Source organism: Achroia grisella, unplaced genomic scaffold (assembly GCF_030625045.1).
Source record: "Achroia grisella isolate CSIRO2021 unplaced genomic scaffold, CSIRO_AGI_Agris_v1 utg5936, whole genome shotgun sequence".
In the NCBI taxonomy this organism is placed as follows: domain Eukaryota; kingdom Metazoa; phylum Arthropoda; class Insecta; order Lepidoptera; family Pyralidae; genus Achroia; species Achroia grisella.
In genome coordinates, this window is record NW_026712956.1 from 123882 (window position 1) to 147521 (window position 23640).

General features: G+C 33.0%; 1 protein-coding gene across 1 annotated transcript in view; it reads right to left on the reverse strand.

The window, feature by feature from the left end:
• Positions 1-23640, reverse strand: part of LOC131848816 (leucine zipper putative tumor suppressor 2 homolog) — a 91021-nt gene that overhangs the window by 59845 nt on the left and 7536 nt on the right. The window contains exon 2 of the mRNA XM_059198753.1: positions 15497-15621. Coding sequence (XP_059054736.1) covers positions 15497-15604 — 108 coding nt within the window. The 5' untranslated portion in view covers positions 15605-15621. The remainder of the gene's footprint in view (positions 1-15496; positions 15622-23640) is intronic.

Below are 23640 nucleotides of genomic sequence, written 5' to 3' on the forward strand. Positions count from 1 at the left end.
GTAATGGATCGTCAAAAAGCAGACGGAGTATGCTGAAGTATTGTATATTATTCACGCTATTACATATTTTAACCGGTATGGTTATGGTATGATAAATCTACAATAAACAAGTTATAGTAAAAAATAGTAACAAATTGTTCCCAAATACTATATTGACGAACTGGATAGCTAGAGTCATTTATATGTAATGTGACAATTCTGAAATATTCATAAGAACTAACTACGTATAATTGCCCACTGCTGTTCCATTATAAAAAGCTTTACACTATTTTCTCATGCGCTTGCACTTGTTCTCTCGCTGGGACCTAATAGGTATCCTAGCATATCCATTTTAGCCAATGGAAATTTTACGAAATCTATTTAAACTATACATTAACTGAATCAGTTAAGTTAACCAATCGATTAAACCGTCTCTGAAATTGCGTGATAAATGCATAACAAATATTTTTTTATATTTTATCGAATTAGGTATTATTTTGCGGAAATCCATTGCATTCAGTATGGGTATAAACTCAATAACTATCGGAATAGAGAAGGTCGTAACACTTTCAATAACGTTGGTCAGGTTTCCGCACTAAATATTCTAATATAAATTAATTAAGTAATTATTCTTTTGTTTTCTATTACATTGATAAAGTTCCCAATAATGGGATCTCTCATATATCCTCCGTGTACAGACAGTGGTCAGTAAAATTTTTATTATAGGTTCTTATAAAAAAACTATTTATCAAAACCTGAACTTACATGTTATATGTCTAAATTCAAAACATTACAACATAGGGGAAGTAATTAATTAGTTATAAAAAGATAATGTGTGTATATGTCACAGTTATAGAGATTGATCAATACAGTTAGCTTTTTATTACTTATCCAATTAACAATGATTAATTTAAGATTTACACCGCCTCTACTGAACATTAAATGATGCTGTAACAAAGCTAGTATTGTGCAGTAGGAGTATTAATTTAACGGTGATTCATTGTAGCTGTCTTTCGTCTGAAACAATGGCTGTGAGAAACATACAGACAGATGGCTGATGTTACGGAACCTATCGATATTTAGTATTCAATATTTAAGCGCTATTTTCATTATGCAATCAAGTGTAAATATATTTTATATATATATACTAAAATTATACTAAACTATTATATAATATATTATATACTAAACTAAAGTTCATAGATTCATTACAAAAGCGAAACAAAAAGTATTATTATAAATTAATGGACCGATTATGTTGTATTTTAAGGTCATATTTTTTCATAGAGGTCAATTAGAGGGTACTAATATACAATAAACTAAATAAAAAGAACAGCATTTTTAATGAACCATAAACCAAAATCATTTACTGCGAGCAATTAACAACCAGTTGATTCAAAAACAAAACAATAATATTTTGATACTTACCAAAATAATTATAAAGATTATATAAAAAGTGGAACTTTTCAAACTAATTTGTGAATGTGATGAATTCACATTTTAATACTAAAATACTTATTTTGCACATATCTAAAAGTTCCGACCTGATTGAAAAAATTGGTATTCGCATCGTAACAAAGAACAATGAGAACTTCCTAGATAGCATCGAAAATTATGTAGTAAGAAACACTCTAAATTAAGTGAAAAAATGCTTCGCCATTTTTTTCTCCTATTGTTTAAGGTTTTCTCTCAACGCCCCATTCCAGACGATACGTTTGTTAATCATACGTTCTTGTTATAAATAAAGATAATTGCAAAGTACAAAGCATTCTCAGTGAACTACTCAATTCGTAGAATTACAAAGGTGAGACCAGAGCCTATGAAACCATCGACCATCCACAGCATAACATTCTATTTTCGAACTACTCTAATACTGTTGGTCGCAACTGGCCTTTACAGCTTCACCGGACGATAGAGGGCGAGTGGAAATGGCACTCCAAACCCGTGGAAGGACTTATAAAACGACTGAAGGATAACTCCCGCCTGACGGATACGATTTTAGTCTCAGGGCACCAGGGCTAGGGGTTCGAACCTCGGCTCAGGCCGTCGTAATTTCGATCCCCGTTTGAATTGGACGGGCTAGATCAGAGCGGAAACCGTCATCCTTTTTTATCCTCTAAAGAACATTATCTTTCTCATCTATTTAAGCTGCCAATAAACTTGCTGTGTAGGCTGCGCCAGTTGTTATGGTTATTTTTAAAGTTTCGTGTTTAATATATGGGCGGTCTGCTGATCGCTGGGACCGTTAATATTGTCATCGATATGTATTGTAACGAGATCTTGTTTAGTAATAAAAATATATTTTCTAATATAATCGTTTTTCTTTTATACTACGGTAGTAACAAACAAACATACAGCCCATCTGATGTTAAACGGTTCGCGTGGTCTACGGACGCCTGACACGCCAGGGATGTCACGTGCGTGTTGCCGACCGTTAAGAAACCTTAATCTTACCCTTGTTAAAAAACCGCATGCTGTAGTCTTTCGAGGAAACTTAAGAGGTAGTTCAACCGTCCATTGTCGTTTATGTCTATCGTCCATTATTCTGTGTGCCCTACTTATTGTCTTATAAACAGACAGCAAGCAGCCCTATCAAATAGGCTGCAACAATTACATTACTAGCTGACCCGCGCACCTTCCTCCGCATCACACTTACCATACACATTACATTAAATTATAGCCTAAATGTTATTCTGATACTATAAAGTTTCATCATCATCAAAACCCTTTCAGTAGTTTCTGCGTGAAAGACTAACAAACCATCCATCCATACTCGCAAACTTTCGCGTTTATAATACTAGCTGTGCCCGCAGTTTCACCCTCAAGAAAGTTATAGCCTATGTGTTATTCTGATGTATATGCTATATAATTATTTATTTCTCTTAGGAAGTTTAACGGTGTAATTTAACACTTTACTAATCATATTAAATTGTCCTATGTCAATTAATCATTTTAACCAATAGAACAATACTGTAAAGTTTCTTCAAAATCCCTTTAGTTTTTGCGTGAGAGAGTAACAAACATTCTTTCATCCATCTGTCCATCCATACTCACAAACTTTCGCGTTTATAATATTAGTAAGAAGACAATTAAAGATAGTAGCAACTATTCAGTTACTCCACTGTCTAAGTTACGTTAAACAGTGACGTAATTAACCGCACGGGTTGTTGGAGGTCGTGAGAGTATAGCTTTACTTTGTTTTGCTTCATTCATAAACAATTTACGCCCGCTACATTACTTCCATTAGGAAATAAACTTACCGTATATAATTTTTCAAAGTCATTACCATTACTCAATGACATCTATATTAATATTACGAGGTAAAGTTTGTATGTTTGTTTGTTTGGGTTGATCTCCGGTTCTGCTGATCCGATTTAAATTTTCCAAAAAATCTCAATTATTAGAAATGTCCCCGAAAGTATACCTGAGTGCTTTATAATATATAGCTACAACCAATAGAAACGGAATAGTAATGGAAATTTTCAGTGCTTCCGCTGCGTGCGTTGTGGATAAAAATGGCAACATTTGTAGACATATGTTGCCATTTTTATCTCTTTTAAAGTTTTAAAGTTAACTCACTGCATAACCTTTTTTATGGTTATCAAATTTCTTCTAAAATTATGAATTACTTGCGAAGGTATTTTATGGACATGATATTAATCCTTATCCAAATAAATAGGCTAACACATATTTGGCCCGTGCGAAGTCGGGGCGGGTTGGTAGTTAGCTTTATAAAATTATATTAGTTATTGTACTATATGGTAAAGATACAATTGCATGTATAAAAATTTATTCGCGTGTAATCAAGTTTTAAATAATGATTTAACATATTCCGACATTTTACACGCATGCATTTTATATAGTCACGAATAGACTAATTAAATTTATAATTACATTCCATTACTTATATTTTTAATACAAATGGATTATATTTATAAAATTATTACAAAGGAATAAACTTTTTAGTTCATATTCTCCAGAATGAGAAAAAAAATGTAATCTTCCAACCACGAATCTTTTCAGGGATTTCATGTTCTTTGAATAGAGTTCATTCAGTAAAGTATCTATTGTATAATATAATACTTAACCGAAACTATTATTAAAAATTTAATACTAAAGTTAATATGAAATCAAATTTTAATTTTGTTTGAAATGTCGAATAGTAACTAGATGATAGTAATAATAATCTCAGGACAATTCATACATCCAGTCCCGAGCTAAGAAGAGCTTGTGTTATAGGTGCTAGACAACTGATAGATTTTTAGATTTTTTTGTAGTTAAATACATAAATAATATACATAGAAAACTCCCAGAACGACACAAACGATCATCGTCAGGAATAAAAATGTTTGTACCTTGCTAGCTAATTGAACCCGCGATCATCGGAACTAAACCGCTAGACCAACGAGGCCGTCCAATAGTTAAATTAATCTTTTTTAGTTCTTATACAATTATTGCACATATAAAATCTCGATTGAAAAGAGTAACAGTACAAGCCTGAATCTGTAAATAAGTTATTGTTAAAGAAACTGACAAATTTTCGTTCAGAACGCAATTGAAATAATAATCTAAACATTCTCCAACTATGTCGAAGATAATCCAATAGCTACAGAGCGATTTAACATAAAACACAGCACATAAACCTACACATTCATTGATGGTATAAGGACGCGTTGAAGCCTTTAAAAATAAAATGACATTCGTTAGCAATCGACAAACAATAAAAGTCGTAAGAGCTTCAATAACGTTCGGTATCTCGCACCTCACACACTTTCCTTGCACTTGACCGTCCATTCCGTTCAACAATTATATTATAAGCCAGTGCTTCCCAAACTGAACAATGATAACAGACCTGTCTTGTTGCAAGAATAGAATTAGGTATGTAATAGAAATATGTTAATTTGATTTTGATAAAAATTTGTTTGTTATTAAACTCGTTGCTTCTTATTTCTGGTAATAAAATATTTTTTATTAGTCCTAAGAAATACTTTAGAGGTATCAAAAATTATACTTTTTTTTATTATGAAATAATTATTTAAAGAGACTTTTTTGTATTCAAATATGAAGTTTCTAAGACTTTTGGTCCAAAATAAGACTATATCAATAGTTAAAAAATTTTAGTAATATAAACTCCATCTATTATACAAAGAATTATCAAAGTCCGTATATTTTTAATAAAAATACAATCAAAGACAAAAGACACTGTTGAATTGATAATTTCTTTCCCTTTTTTAAGAAGTGGGTTAAAAATTCTATAGGCATGCGTAATTTAAATCCAAATATGTTTGGAAAACGCTGCCATAAACTTTCGCTGTAACATGGTATGGCTGACCTTCATCGGATGGTGGCACCGGCCGCCTGAGCTACAGCCCCCGGCAGGCTTTCACGGCCGACGCAATCGCCCTGCGATGATACTCTTATCCATACCCTCTTCTTACATCTCTAAGTGCTACTTCAGAGTGGAATGTTGACAAATACAATCGTCAAATATTATATTACGTACAAATTTTACATGTTTGTTAGATTTTTTTATAATTAATGATAATGGAATGGTGCACCCGCCTGCAGTAACAGTGTACGCTGGCGAGGATGATAAATCTTATCACACTCGTTTGAGTATTTCAAGTTAGCCCATCGTGGCAAATTCACTAGGAATTTAACATGATGGTTTCCAGGGGAGTCGCGTGGCAGTCAATCTCACATAGTACATTGCTAGGACCTCATATTACACCACATTACTATAGTACTAACAATACCCTTCTCCCCTATATATGAATATTATTATCACAAAATCTCTTCATAAGGTACATCTTGTAGTCATCATTTACGAAAACTAAAGCTTATAGGTGTCTTCTAATAACGTGCTTAGCAGAATTATCTAACTTTTATTATAAATATTTCATTCAAAGCAGTTATTTGGTTCGCAAGGAACCGTTGTGTAATTCGTATCAGGACCTAAATATAATTTAATAATAATATGATATAATAAAATAAAAGAACGGATAATAGAAGGAGAATGGTTGACAATTTTGTACACAAACAGTTGTTTATTATTTTTTTTTAATCAGGGTTGCAATAAGTTTATACCAGTCGTGGTATGGTAGAACGCGTATTTTTTATGCAGAACAAATTAACCCACATATGGAAATAAATTAAAAAAGATTTTTTTGCTTTTAATAACTATTTTAACTTTTCGCTTCAACTAATATTAATGAGTAGTAGTTTATTACGAGATGCATAATGAAGTCAGTTATTTAATCGTTGTTTAGAAATGTTCCTTTATTACCTGCATATAAAATAAACTAGTTTACTATTTCAAAATTACGGAAAATTATTAGTGCATGATTCCGACTCATACTGACTTTATTATAGGGTATATATTATCATATTTAGCAGTAAAATATGAAAGTCTGAAATTATGAAACATATTTATATGCTTGAGGTGAGGGAAGGTTAAATATATTCTTGTACCTACCTTTTTTTATACAACTGTAATGGTAAATAAGTTAGTGGTAATATGAACGACTGACATCTAGTTATTACAGGTTACGACCTGGATGCCACTCATGCGTTGTCATTCCGGAGGGCTAAGGTCTCATACCTCTATACTTGTAATTACACTACCATATCTCAGCAGCGACACGAAACATCAAATAAAACTAAGCTCAGAAATCAAAGTACTTGAAGGCAGAAATAGGTGACAAGAAGTCAGATACCCAGAAGACTCAGATAACTGTGTACAAAGTCAGACCTGCTCTATAATAATAATACCCGTGGACAATTCACACAGCGCTACATCGTCTTAAGCTAAACAGAGTTGTGATATTGGTACTAGACAACTAATATAAATACTTAATTACACTTTTTAGTAAATATATACATATTATACATAGCAAACACAAACAATCATACTCACGAATACAAATATTTATACCATGCAAGGAATCAGACCCGAGACTATTGGAAATAAAGTGGTGTGCAAAACCACTACACTACCAAGGCTGTTTATGGTATCTGCATATTTAAATGATATTTTCATTTATTCAGTTAAATCAAAGATTACCTGATTTAATTCAAGTACTCAAACAGAAACCAACAAGCAACAAGATAAAAATTGTGATTACGACGTGTCTATAAAAGAATCATACAGCATCACTTTCTCAGACATTATTTCGTCTTCAGATAAATTCAGATAAGAACTATCAATCATATAAAACTTGTAACACTGGCGAATCACTTGTACACTGATAGCGAGCACTTTCATCCAGCCACAATGGGCGTGGTCTCAAGGCTGCTCTTTTTTGTAATTCACCGCTTTCACTGACAGTTTATTGATGGCTACATCCGAAGATATATTCAAAACTTTGAACACCAGCCGACTTAAGGTCCATAATAACGCGAAATTCATTTCCGAACATTTTTCAAGGCACAAAAGCGAAAGTATTGTTATGTGCTACTCATAACAAAGCTTTTGAACTGAGCCTGAAATGTTACTAATTTTTCTTCTCGTAGCGGTATTCAATTGAGCGTTATTTATGATTTGTTACACAATTTGCGGTCGAAAACATCGCCATAGTTACAGTTTACGTAACGAACACAATGGGACCTTGTTCGGACAATTCTAATTTCACTTGTACTTCAGTTATTACATTGACATCTGAGACAGATGGCTAAAGGTTAAATATGATGCGTGCCGTTTCTAATAGACATAGATAAAAGTCTAATCAATTTAAACTTTCGCTTCTTGCATGGCATTCTTATTTATTGCCAAAGTGGAATGGGTGATATTAACAGAATATGCTTGAAAAATCAATTATTCCCCATACTGTTTGTATTTATAGTCATACTCGTGAATGAGTGCTACTTGTACGGACTGGTCTGCTTAAATCACTATGACTGATTTACTCTTATTTAGTTCTCAACCAGTTATTTGTATATTCAATATTCTTTCTGTTTGAGTATTTAATTCAATTAGTTCTAATGGTAGTTTGTATTCACATACTTCAACTTAAAAAAGTAAAGTAACAACAAAATTATTTAAAAGAGCAACACGCAAGTTTCTTGCTCATTCTTCTTATGATAAGGCAGCTTTCCGAAGGAGCGGTAGATTGAAAATAAAATGTGACGATTCAAAAGTGCTTCAATGTAAGTTTTTTTTCAATAATTGATTGTCTATTTTATTCTATTCTAATTTCTTTCTTTAAATAAAGCCATTTTTTTTCTAAATGTAAATGCAAAATACAGTCTACATGCTAAATTGCATTATTTTATCGTGATTAACTAATAAACAGTCAAACTTTTACATGTCCAATAATAATAGTTATTTTGGTAGACAATTTAAATTTTAATTACATAGATCAGATCTCTATCTCAAGGAAAACCAGATCTCAGAGATTTTATTCTAAGATCTCTTTTTCGAGATAAATATCTCAGATTATTAATCTTAAAGATTTAGTGGAGAAATACAAAAGCTATTAATTCCATCTTACATACAGAACACAATATATTATACTGTATAATGTTAAGTATTAGTGGCGGAAGTGTGCCGACAGGTTCGTGAGATCGTATGTCCCACTTCGGGAAACACTATAAACAACATGCATTTATAGATGTTTTGCATTTCGTTTGTGGCACTTGCAACTAGGCTGGCCATATCTGATTACTCATATTTCGGGATATAAATAGATTAAAAATGTACATGGGACATGTATATGTTTAACGCTATTGCATTCTCGCTTTTATGCTTGTCGAGTTATGATCTACCTATTCAATAAATTTATGGTGGTGTGCGCAGAGCCAACAATGAATACATACAGGAGCATCACTGATCTAAAACACTATCCTGATCATGTGGATGAATGGCGGTCCTTCACCATGTGTTTTTCTAGAAACTTTTTGCCACGCACAACAACATTGTGGAATCTCCGTCCAGCAATGGTATTTCCGAACCGATACGATGTTAAAACCATGCTGATGATGGTTTTAACATCGTATCGGTTCGGTGTTGAAATCAATTACTTTGTAACCTAGTTCGATTCAAGGGAGGAGATAAGACAATCAATTTGCAGGCAAAACATCATCTCTTCTTCCAGAGTGCCAAAGCATTTGTTTGTTTGACATCCTCGGTGGTCTAGCGATTTAACACATCGTCTTACTTCGGATGGTCGCGGATTCGAATCCTCGCATGGTACAAACATTTGTATTTATGAGTATGATTGTTTGTATCGGTCTGGGTGTTGTCTATATATAATATGTATGTATTTACGAAAAAAACATTTATCTATGCATTTGTATCAGAAATCTAGTATCTTAATAATATTAGTAGCTTAACTAGGGTCTAGATGGTGCAGTATAAATTGTACTGAGAATAGTATTATTATTTGTAGTAACAAAGGCGTCACATAATAACGAGATGTCGTAATACTCTTCTTCTATATTGGCGACGGTTATCACTTACCTGGGCAGATAGCTTCTTTTCCATTTGATTGAAATGGAAAAGAAGCTGTCGGCCCATATAAAAAAACCTCTTTGTCGAGACACAGGAAGCAAAAATCGGGACATCTTGAATAAGATCGGGTGAGTTGGCAACCCTACTTGCAACTGTTTTTTAGATATTCAACTTGTTCTGTCTAGACTGGATCAACGAGATAAAGTTTTGCTTATTGTAATACGTGTTGTTTTGAACAAATATTATGCATATTAAATCCGTTATGTACGTAATTAAGGACGGTCGATGACCCAAAACATAAGACGTGATATTTCCAATGTGGACAAGTAGATAGGAATTCTTTCTTTTTTATACAATTAAAGGGTTTTTTTTTTTCAAATTTCAATCAAAAGTCCTTTTTGGCGATCCCAAAAAAAATATTATATGTTAGTCTAGAGTCTAGACTGTATTTTTTGTTGTGTGTAGATGCACAAGATATCGGGTCTTACAATATTTAATATAATTAATTTTGCACCAATATTGATGAGTGTTTTTACTCTTTATCAGTATTGTACAAATTTTATCCGGATTGAAATCGTAGTCAGAATACGTCTCCTTTGTTATTTTCTATCAGTGCCTATACATGACAGAAATGTTGACAAAATAATAAAAAATCTATAAATTTAATTATTAATACTATCCTAATGATTCCAGTTAAAACTATTATGATTAATAACTTAATAATACAATTAAGTTGTATAGGTCAACTCTGGAATAGGTATAATTATAGGGGAAAGGCAGATCAATGCCTTCCCTGTATAATTACTAGCATAATAACTGTGTAGTTGACATTTTAATATTTTTAACAGATAATTTTAATAATGTCTCGCAATGCTATTTATTATAAGAAATGAAAAAGCAAATACAGTTACTGCAAAGATCAATGCATGAAGAATGGGTTCTTTTAACTAGTTATTATACTTTAAAAGCAATTGTTTTGTTTATCTTACGTCAAATATAACCTTTACAAACTAACCTTATCTTTTTTTGTAATTAGAATGGTAAAAAAGCTGACTGCCTATCTAAATTCAGCTGATGGTAAATGGTAACCGTCTTCTACGCATACGAACAACACTACAGGCATCACATTATCATGTGACACCCGTGATACCACTCATGTGGTCGCTTCCTGTACACATTCCTTTTCTTTACAAAACCTCTCTCTCTCAAAAAACTTTCCCTTATCACGTACATTGAATACTTCCACTTCAGATATCATGCCTCCATTTCCTGTAATTTCACTCCCTTATCACACTCACCCTTTAACCGAAACAGCTATTTGCCGGCTCAAATAAATGAGACAAAGTTACCCACGCAGATACCTTTTTATTAAGTGTAAATTATTTATAAATAAACCTTTTTGTAATGTAATAACAACCCTTGAATAATGTAGAAACATTGTTGTACAGAGTCATTGATGGATGAACGTTAGCAGGTGGATTGGTACTAATTGGCATTTTGCATATCCGAGCCTACTCGAGCCTTACCGATGCTCAATTTAATTAACAACTCCACTATCAGATCTAGTGAACTTGGACTGAACAGTTACTGATAATGCGGGTGGTCTAAGACGTCTTTACCGACATGTCTATCTGCATTATTTTATGTATCTTTAATATTTATTTCTATTTAATTTATTGCATATAGCGAATCAGCATAGTTACGTGTAATATGTTTTTTTTTTTGTGATAAATCCAATTAATATTTTAAAGAAGTTAGTTTTAAAATCCAACAGTAGACCACCAGTCTCACCTATTGCATACGTCAAGCAGCTTGATTTTTAAGCTGTGTTTCGATTGGAGGATATGTCAGCGAAATTACAGGTTACAAAGCCACAATGTCTTAGTACTCCAGATTGAAAAATGAGGCGTACCACGATCGTCACATGATAATGTCATGTCCGTAATGCCTCTTATGTACATAAGCGACGGTTACCACTGACCATTAGATGATGTTCCAGTTTGTTTGTCATTTTGGTCACATAAAAAATGGACAGAGTTTAAACATATAGCAAATGGACATGGTGGACATAAGGTGTCCAGAACGGTATCCATCTTTACTTTTGATAAAGTAGAGAAAATAAAGCGATACTGGATGAGAGATATATATTTTATTCAGTTGGAAATTTCTATCTCATAACGAAAACTGTGAAACTAAATGTATCACTAACATATATATTAATTCGATTTTTGTTGAGACAACCGTGACTAAACACATAAAATGTAAGTTAACTTAATTCAAAATTGTCTTTCAAATTAGCTACTTTGGTATTAATAGTTTTGGAATAGAATGCAGCTTGGCGCAGGCGGCCGCATCCACACCTACGCACTCTGCTCAAGAAATATTGCCACTTGTGTGATGCTCCACATTCTAAACTTAGTGGAACGAAAACGTTTACCTGTTAACTTACACCGATATAACTTAAGTTATAAATAATTTGCTACGGATATCTACGTGTTAATTTAGTGCACAGTGATTTATTTCTTGCCATCCGGTAATTTCTATCAAACCGGCTGACAATGAAAAATTATACAGCAGATAGTGCATCGCATAAACCAACCGAGAATATTAATACATCCGCAGATTATTACACAAAAAGTTCGTTGAAGCTAGACACAGCTAGAATCAGCTCCAGGGGTGGCAGTTGTACAAACGGCACAGGGATTTTTGGTTTCCCGAATAAGGATATCCTCTTAGACGATTGTAAGAGATTTTGACCTATGAAAATCAACCAAACATCGAAAAATACAATGACGTACGAGGTTAAAATGCCAAATTACGTCAGTATACGAGATTCTTTTACTTCTTCGTAAGAGATTATACATCTAAAGTTGGCAACCCTACACGGCTCATTTCTTGTTGCCCGACATCCTGCTCTTCGAACGTGCATCGTACCGATGTTTTCTATAAAATAAAAGGCAAATAAGTATAATCTTGTGCCGTTCAGAGGTCGACCGTGAGCTGCCCGGCTTTGTTTACCAATATAACCGAGAATAATGCTCCCTTCATGCTAGCCTTAAACATCGGCAACGAACAAAGGCCGTAAAAGGAGCCACCTACATTCTAAAATTGACACTACAGGAATAACAATAAGATGCGAGCGAACATATAGACCATTGTGTGGACTTTGTATGGAGCGCAGAGTTACCCGGCAAATAGTGTCCTGCCTGCACATTCAGAATGCGCCGATATAAAACTTTGTGATTGTTTGTTGCCTTTTCATCGCGAGACTCCTACTTGATAATTTAAAAGCGACTGGATAGATGGAAATAAATCTCACATGCTGCGCACTTAGTCATGAAGATGTAGGTACTTACATCATTATCTCTTGTATTTTAAGAGTCATTTTTACAAAAGCAGCGATGCATTATCATAAATATTACAGAGGAGGTTTCGGCTTTAAAGATTTTATTTTCGGCTGCCTACATAACCACGGCACGTGTCGAAAGTTTAAGACAGTTAATTTAATGAGTTTAAAAATAAATAATATGTACCTGATCTCGGCCACGGTTTGGTGCGATGCATCCGCGAAATATGTTTGTGTGAATAACGGTAATGGGGCTTTGCCAATTAGTGCCTCTGGTAAATACGTCGACATGTAGCGCCTTGCTTAACTTACACGACTTCTCAACATAAATACAGTATTTACGATACCAGCGATTCGTTCTAATTGGTATTCTATATCAGCGACCATTCTCAATTCAACATTAATGTAGACTACTAAACTCATAATCAAGTGTCAAACTGCCAACTTGTCAAGCACACAAAGTATAGTAGAAACTGTGCCATCGTGTTTGTTTTTATTTACGCTGCTTGCCCTGAAGTTACTGTCATAACATCAGATTGCACCTAATAAGAGCGTAAGCTCACTGAGGGAACCTTCCAGAGCAATTTATGGCGGTAAGGAGATTGCTCGGATTGCACTCGCGCATAATCTGCTGCGTTTCGCCGCCAGCGTACTCCGTAGCCGGCATAAATTGCTGCGATTTGTGATAGGTACCCAACAACGATGGGGATTTAGCAAATCGTTATAGAATCAGATTATATGCTGTAGACTTGTAATAAGTGGAACTCAGACGATGACATATGATTACGTAAGTGTTGGATACCGTTGCGCACATGGTAAGAGGATTTACGGATTGTCATTCAGCTCATTTCGGCATCTCCCACAATCCCCGTAGCTTCATACATCACGTCAGCTTATTAACCCGTTCCGTAAGAGACAAGGCCGAGTCGTCTTCGATCCGTTTTGATTTACGCATCACTTTCGTCGCGATACCGTTAAAGCTTTTAAACTGGCCGGCCGATAAGTCGAGGAAAGTCGGCGAAGCAAGACGGATGGTCTGCAGTTGCTTAATTTTATGTTAATGCTCGGTAAACTGGCGTGTGAAATGGAACGTGCCCCTACAATGACGCCGAGACCGGTGACATTATCGTTTCATAGATAGATTAGTGTCGCGCCGCCATCTATATTAACTATGAAACGTTTAAACCGGCGCTGATACGAGTGAATCCAATGCGACACGCATAGTTTGCCTAATTTCTATTATGGTTCACGTGGGTTTATATGATTTTAAGTGAAACTGTTTTCTCATTTTAGAAATACTCAGTAGGTTATATGTATTTGCTTTAAAAATTATGTTTGCGCAGAAAATTCTGCAATATTCTCCAGTTTGTAAAAAAAGTTTCTCAATACTTACTTTGTAACTATTTGTATTTTACTGGGAAAAAATACCCACATATCTCTGGAGGAATTACATTAAAATGTGTAAAAAAAATTACATTTTTATTAAGTTTATTTTAAAACAATAAAAAATTGTCAGCACGTACACACGTTAAAAGGTTCAAATTATTAGCTATAAATGCTATAATAATTAAATGCATTTGATGTTGTGTAATCTCTGTATAATTTGAAGTTAAAAAGCGTTAGGTTCGTATTTATAAAAAACGTATTGGACACACCAATGAATCACTATTATTTATTTAATTTGTAACGCATAAAATCCAAATTAGAATAAAATTAATATAAAGTTAGATAAAATGTTACGAACTTGTTCTAGAATGATTAAACTCTGACCCTAAATCTATTTAAACTCAAACAAGTGCCCGGACAGCCTTCGGATAGATATTTACACGTGGACATTCTATGTAATTATTTATATCATTATATTACTAGCTGATCCGCGTAACATCGACTGCGTTTCATTTCCCCACATTTTGCAATATTTTTCATTCCTGTTCTAATATTCTGCTCCTGTTGGTCGTAGCGTAATATTATATAGCTTAAAGCCTTCCTTGACAAATGGTCTATCCAACACAAAAATAATTTTTCAATTTGAACCAGTAGTTATTGAGATATTATTTCATTATATGATAATATTGCTGTGTAGACATACTTATCTCCACTGCAGCACTATACTCCAGCTGACTTATTTAGAATATCTACAAACTCGCACCTACTAAACTATTTTATATAATCTTTAGGTACATGTTACAAAATGAGTTCGCTTCCGTTATCTATTCGCCTGGATGTTTTAAACTACGCAACGTATTTTAATGTAGTTTTCAGCGATAGATAGAGTAATTCAAAACGAAGATTTATATGTATAATACATGAATATTGTAATACAGTAAAATCGAGAAATTCAAAGATTTGTAATACACCCGTGGCAAGCTGGGACGGAGCGCTATTAATATATATTTAGAAATTCAAAGAATAGATGTATCATATCCGTCAGGCAGGAGTTGGTCTTCAGGCGCCAATGAAATAGAAGCATGACATCTTAATCCTTTGAAATAGCAACGCATGATCAGTATTACGGAGTCCATATGATAACGTGATGACGTAGTGCTATTCATGTATATAGGCGACGGTTACCATCTGCTTATCAGTAGGTTAGCTGTCAGCTTGTATGTCATTCCAATGACATTAAAAAACGACTGTAATATCTGACTGATAGCAGTAGTCCTCTGACCATGTTGATTATTGAGTTCTTTACAGGAATCTAAGGTATAGTGTAATATACTCACGTTGCCGAGGAAGCCGCTACAGGGCTGTATGGGGGGCGGCAGAGGTGGCAGGTCCGGCGAGCGTCGCCGAGGGCTCGCTCGGGACCGCGCCTGATCCGTTTGACCCATGCCTCAGTGGAACATCACTGGAAACAACAAAGTTTATGAAATGAAATTATAGTGTTTAATGACTTATTTGCCCAATAAATTCATTCGACTTAAATAAATAAATAATATTAGATTTGGCTGGGCAGGAAGAGAAATATTAGAATATTTGAGTGACTTCATCTCTGAATCAACGACCTTTAAGTATAGTACTTAAAATAAATATCTACGTTAAATTCTGAACGGGTGTATGAACGGGTGGTGAATGAACGGGTGTAGAGAATTGTCTGCTCTGAGCACTATGACTGATTTATTTAAATAAATATTTTATTCAAATTAATACCTAAATAGTAGGAACTGTGCTAAAAATTTGTTTGCTATTGTTGTGCCTACTAACACGTTTCTTTTAAAGAACAACAGTTTCTTGCGCATTTTCTGTAAAATTCAAAATTCAAAATTCAAAATACGTCCGGTATATTAAAAAAAATATACAGTTCAAAAGTGATACCATTTAATTTATTTGAATAAAGGTTATTCCTATTTCACCATGACATTTTACAATATACAGAAATAGATATTTCCAAAAATGAACATTGAACATATAGATAATTAACAAATCAATGCTTTGAAATACAATTATGTGTAACTCACATGTGGTTGTTAACTAAAAATTGGTTTGCAATTCAATCAATTTAATCATTCCGAAACTCAATTACAGCGCGGCAGTGTGTCAAATTGATGCAAATGATTGTTACCGCCGCGATCTGACCGTAGATATCTACTAATACCTGCTCAGTATAATAAAACTATTACTAAATTACATCTGTACGTAAAAAATAATCAAAAACATCATAATAGCAAGTATTCTCGACGTCTTTTCTTTCTAAGGCTGAAGGCTGAAGAGTGCCTATTATTTATAAACTCTTTCTCTTTCTTAGTTACAATGATGTATTCTCCATTTTTCTCAAACATCATTGTTTATGTAACTAAGTTTTTTTTATAATACAACAATAAGTACCTTCGCCTCGGATTGGATATAGATAGTAATTTGTTACAACTTCTACCAGACTATCAGATTATGAAAAGAACTTCATAATAAAGATTTCTCTACAATAAAGCCGTCTATAGAGTCTTCCTTTGCTCTTTTTTATTTCGAAAAAATAATTATTTTATTAATTTGTATGCTCTGTGACAATGTGTTTTATTTTCTCCGCATCAACAAGTAACTAGCAATCATTATTCTGACTGACAGACACTGAAAAACATCCCGACGGACATTTTTCAGTGTCTGTCAGTCAGAGCCTAAAATTGTTTTACTAAAACCAGTACGCTTTATTTTATACGAAAACGCTTTATTGTATTAGGATATGATTTTTAATACTTATTCTAGAATTGAACACATGTTCTTTACTCTTTAAAAATAGATCTTATATAAAAATATCTATAAACGTTATGCAGTAGTCAATGTAGAAGTAGGAAAGCGGTACTACTTTACTAAATACCATACGAACAAAGTCGCGGTCGAAAGTAGTGTAAAATGTAAATTCAGCATAACAAAATAAGCGTCGGATTGGTAAATCACAATGTTTTATTGGCTAACGTTATTTCTGCAGTGAAAACTGGTAAAAACAAGATATAGTTCCGTAAAGGATCATGGCTCCGTGATGCTTTTGATGTATATTGATTAGACTCAACGGTTTGTTCCGAGGTCACATGTTCGCCTCTCAAATAAATGCCAGGTGGTATTATAATGAATTCATTTGTTTCGTTTGAATAGTAAAGTGCTCATTCTTATTATATCAAATGTAAGAAAATGGATAATGATTAAATGAATTATACCTTTTGAATAATATAATACACAATTATGTAATAGCCGCAAATTGAAATAAATCGGTTATTTGATCACAACTGATGGATGAATGGAATGGAAACATGCTTTGATTACAGGCTGTAATCTGGCATGTCTCGGTACCATGTAAATTACAGGACAATACTTTAATTGTCAATGCCATCTGCACTTGCCCCCTATCGTCCAGTAAAGCTGTAAAGGCCAGCTGCGACCAAAATTATTAGAATAGTCCGAAAAAAACATATATTTTCTGACGGCCGTGGTACGGCTATCTTATTGTTTTTCTTTAAAATAAAATCAACACAAATAATTACATAAAACATGTTACATTGAACAGTTTATTTACTACTATTTATATTTACATATACATAGATTAAACTTCATGCATTTTGGTTCAAGTAGAACAACTTCTGTGAAATCAAGGAGAATTAATATGTAATCCTAAATGTACAACGTACTTACTCGTACTTCAAGTCACATTAATATGTAAATATATATGCAAAAAGATTGACATGAGTATATAACAGTGGATAAGTAGATGTACAAATGTACATCTATTTCTAAAGACTTGATTTTATGTTCTGAAATGTTAAGCAAGCAACACATTTATATTCAGGACATTAGGTTTCAAATGTTTTGGTGTGTCCGACTTTTATTCATGAATTACAATTATGACACTTACCTATTACTAAAATAATATCTACATAAATATGAAGCAATGATCGCCTTCCAGCAATGGTATTTCCGAACCGATACGATCTTGAAACCTTCAAGAAAAGAGCTTATTCCTTCTTAAAAGGCCGTCAACGAACTTGCAATACCCTGGTGCTGCGGATGCTCATGGGCGGTGGTAACCACTTACCAACAGATTAGCCGCAAGCACGTTTGTTCACCAAACTATATAAAAAGGATTAAATTATTTTGTTGTCTACATGATTAGTCATAGAGGTTACTTAAACTCAGCAGAAAACTATGTAGGTCTAGAGCTGACCCACTGAGCCACTCTCAGTGGATACATGAAAGCTTTTTAAGAAGAGTATATTAAAGTTTCTTAAGGGTCTGCAATGCATACGTGATACCCCGGTGTTTAAACTGCCACATTCGTGGTAAATTTTTGAACTTTCATATCACGTGACCGCTTTCTATGAAAGTTTCAATATTTATTCATCGTATTTTTATGTAAACGGTTATTCTTTACGAATTACGCTTATATATATAATGAAAATTTTCAAATAAATTTCGCTTAAATATTTAATGACAAATAAACACCGCAAAAATAGAAAAACCAAATCTGTCTATACTTAAAGTGGAATTGCTTTTAGTTTTTACGATATATGATATATTTATTCATGTCCAATGAATGACCTTGAATCATTAACAATATGTACACAGGTGATGTGGAATCAAAACGAATGAAAATCGCCACATTTTCATAACCATTGGCAAGTTTGACTACGAACATTTAAAATTAATACTTCTACGCGTTCAATGTACAACAAAATATTGACTAATTTACATCAAATCGTTTATATATAGTAATAATCGATCAGATTGTTTAATTTATTAATCCCACGACCGTTTGCTCAACCTGTTTAACGGACATCATTTTCATTGATTATAACTTATCTAACAGAATTCAATTATGTATAAGTGAATGAATAAGTAGACGATTCATGGCAAATTCTTTAAAGAGGTTTTTACCATCATAAAAGAGTGGGTTGTTGTTTGATTAAAATGTTATAATGATTATCATAAATATTAGATATTGATTAATTTGTTGAAGATCTATGCGCGGTCTGCTCTACAGATACCTATATAATTTGTTAATTCTGTTTTTGACATTAACTTGTAAATTGCATATCCTCATATTATATATATTTAAGCAACACGCAAGTTCCTTGCTTGTTTTCGTGATGTCTCATCAGTTTTTCGAATAAGCGGTAGATTCTAAAAATAAGTAGTGGTTATTTAAAAATTAAGTTCAGTAATTTTGTAGGCCAGATTTTCTATATCTTAACCATTATATATTATATATACGATCACATATATGATATAGAAGGTATTAAACTTAACTCATTTACAATAAATTCTACCGTGGATGTTTTACCGGTCATTAACTATTATGCAAGCCAATATAATGCATACATTATTATAGTTTACACAATATGTTACTCAGGATAATATTTTACTATAATGAACATTGAATCCACACGGATGTCGGTGTGTACAAAGCGGGGGAACCGCTCTAATCACTGACCATCACTCACCCCATATCCCCAGGCGAGGAGAGAGTAGGCAAAATAATGTACACAGAAAGAAAAATTACGTAAAATGGTTATACAGAAGCAAGCTATTGTGGACTAGCTATTACTGGCGAATTTACCTTCACAAATTTTCATCCCCTATTTATTAGATTTTTTAATAAAATATGGCCTGTCCATATTTATAACACCGTCTATCTACACATCAAATTTCATTACGATCCGTTCAGACAGTCTAGAAAATGTAAAAAATATACAAAAAGATACAGTTTCGTATTTATAAATATTATTAGTAGACTTGAACATAGTGGGTGAATAACTATTTAATTCTATTAAATCGATTATTATTTATGTGCAGTTAAAGTGACTGTCTATCCTATACAATAACATTTTAAAGCAAATTGTGTGTATTTATTTCTATTGGTAACAAACAAATAAATTATTTATCTATTTATTTTAATTTACATTTATATTACAACGGATCAACGAACTGTATTGTAACATCACAATGCAGTTGCGAACAATATATATAGTAAGACAACTTATTTTATTTATTTTTAGGAAGATTAACGGTGTAATAAGAAATAAGTGAAATGTAAATTGACATGACATATAAAAATAACATATCTAAAAATATAAGTTTAAAATAATAAAAATATTTAAAAAATTCACGGCGGTCAGTCGCCAATATATGTATATATTTTAAAAATATTGTTTAATTACTACAAGTATTAATAAGCCATATTCCTATAACTTCTGAGTTTATACATTAAGAACATTGAATAAAGTTTTCTATATCATTACTATGTCACTAGTCACTTTTGTATGTCATTTATTACTATACTACAACAGAGATCGCATACTAATAATAAAAAATAGTGCTCTAGTTATGTGCTGATATTTCTATCATACATTGACAGCCTTAGTGGGTTAGCCGTTTAGCATAACGCCATACTCCCAATAGTCGCGGGTTCGATTACTCGCACGATCCAAACATTTGTATTCATGAGTATGATTGTTTGTATTGGTCTGAGTGTTTTCTATGTACATTATAAATGTGTTTAAGTATTTCTATCATTTGTCTAGTACCCATAAAAGAAGCTCTACTTAACTTGGGACTAGATGGCGCTGTATGAATAGTCCAAAGTTATTATGGTCATTATTATTCTACGTCTCGTCAAACATGTAAATAAAAAACCCTTAAACGATTGCTTCGTAACCACTTCAGACTTTTTTGAATTCCAAATCTGTACAAACTAGTAACGGCGCCGGCGCACCTTCAAATTATAGGGCAAGGTGTACTTAAAGCAGGAAAGGTTTATGAAGACGTTTAGTTATGGTTTTGTTATGTAATTATTAAAATTGAATTGCTATACAAATGACTTGAGTGCACCATATAAGTTTTTACATATTCAGTTAAGTTAAAATTTACGTATGTAAACTAGGTTCAAAAGGTTTCTCAATACTATTTGCATACATTATATTATGTACTAGCTACCCGCCCTGTCTTCGCACGTGTGTATAAGCATTGTACACATAAACCTTCCTCTTTAACCACTCTATCTATTGCTAAAAACTGCATAAAAATCAGTTACGTAGTTTAAAAGATCTAAGCAAATAGATAGCGCAAGCTTCATTTTATATATACACTTCATTTTATACTATTTATGAAATATAGTATTGTAATCTTTCTTTTTTAGAATATTTTGTTTATTTATTCGCCATAATAATTATTATATATTGCAATCAATATACGAGTATTTCACGATGTAAATTGTTATATTAATTCTAATATATGTAACGTTTTATTCAGTTAATAAATATTTCTTGTTTGCACATTCAGAGGTCATGAATATAATTAGTTAAAAACTATTTAAGCCATTTAGAAAGCCTAGTATAATATTCTAGTATAACTATAGTAGTCATTTGTAGTGTCAAAGTAAATCCCTCAATAGTGTGTACCTACCTACCTACCGTGGAACTAGGGATGCGAAAAATAAACGATTCTGAAAAATTCTATTGTTTCTTTACTAATAATCAATAAATAGATTCATTAATAATCCATTTATTACACAGAATGTCACATCCCTAGATGGAGCGCCCGTGGCACACGAATAGGTGATAAATATAATGTCGTTATCGCAACAGGATCAATACGGACAGACAGATACACGGATCCACGGGTCTACAGCCGCGTCCGACGGCCGCGACCGCTCCGTGAGAACGCCATTGATTTCCAATTTACAACGCGTACTTATGTTACATAGTATAATTGTTCTTTTGAACTTGCTCGGTTGCTCCACGAAGGACACAAACAGACATAAATGAAGAATGAATTGTATACATAGCGCCATCTAGTCCTAAGATAAGCGGAGTTCGTGTTACTAGACAAGTGATAAATAAAGTTGTAAATACATTACACATAGAAAATACCCAAACCGATACACTTTGTTGACTGAAAGAAATCCCTTTTATGTAAAAATCAGCTATTGTGCAAATTTATTTCCTAAGTTAATTATATCCTTTTATATTAATTGTACAATAAAGTATCACACACAAACAAACGACCATGCGAGGAAACAAACCCGCGATTATCGGAAGTAAGGTGATGTTAAGGTGAAGCTAATCCGCTATACCACTGAGGCCATCAATATGTTATTAAATGATAAGCTAACTTCCTTCTATAGCGGGAGGAGATTTTTAGTCATGAGGACTAGTAATGCCTAGCGAGCAATACACTGTGTACCGTCAACCTCCCCTCGGTCGCGCCCCGTGAATTTAACACGACGGGCTAACTGACCAGAATCCATGTTTATTCTATCTCCTCAACTGGTGACCCGTATTCCGTTAGCACAGGTGAGTGTACCATTCCATTAACAACCATTAAAAAACTCCCTTTCATGGCCGTTCATTGTTACACTGTAGAATCTGACTGGGTAGAAGAAAAGTAAATTCAAATTCAAAAAATATTTATTCATGTACGTTTAGGAACGCTTATGAACGTCAAATTGTTTATATTATAATTTTATCCCTACCGTCCAGTTCAGTATATAGATCTAATTGAGAAGAACTGGCCAGAAACTCAATATAATTACTTTTTTTTTAAATCCAGTTTATTTACAATGTATTTAAGTGTCTATGTCTAACATTAAATGAAAATCCCGTGCACGAACAACTATTGCCATGCACGTTCGTCATTCAGGTAATTGTTTAGTGAGTAATAAATAGTAAATGAAGAAATGAGGCAACAGGGATAATAAATAATTGATTGAAAACTATTTTATATTATAGTTATGGGTTTGTCATTGCATTGAAAAATTTATCTTATTTCTCTTAAAACATATTTTAATCTCAATATTTAAATTACCAAATTCTAATTCTATAAAATAAACAAACGCTTTCTGTTTGTCACGTTACGAGTATGTGACTAGGCGATTGTTGACCGCAGTATTTATTTAGCAAAATGTGGCAGAATGATAACGGAAAAGTGATAGGTGTAACGTAATTGTTTCAGAAAATATTTCGGTTAGCTGTACATTCATAGAGACACACAAAAATACCGTCGATTTACCAACCTCCTTTTTGGTAGAACAAAACTAGCAACATCTGCCTACATGTCAAGATTCCATTAGAATTAATTGCCTACTTAGACGATTTTACATATTTAAGAATGGTTATAATATAAAAAATCGCTTCATATTGTAATACATCGTTAATTATGCAATAACATTATTAACCTGTCATTGATATTTCGGATTCTTTTTCAAATTTAAAATGAGAATAAAAATGGTAATTAAATATATTACGATTAATTCTAACCAATAATATAAATGACAGAATAATGGGATTAAGGCAAGGCAATGATGATCATATACCTACATTAGAAAATTAGTTTGTTATTGAACTCAAACAATTGTCATGAAATTTGGCATAATTGTGTTTCATAATGA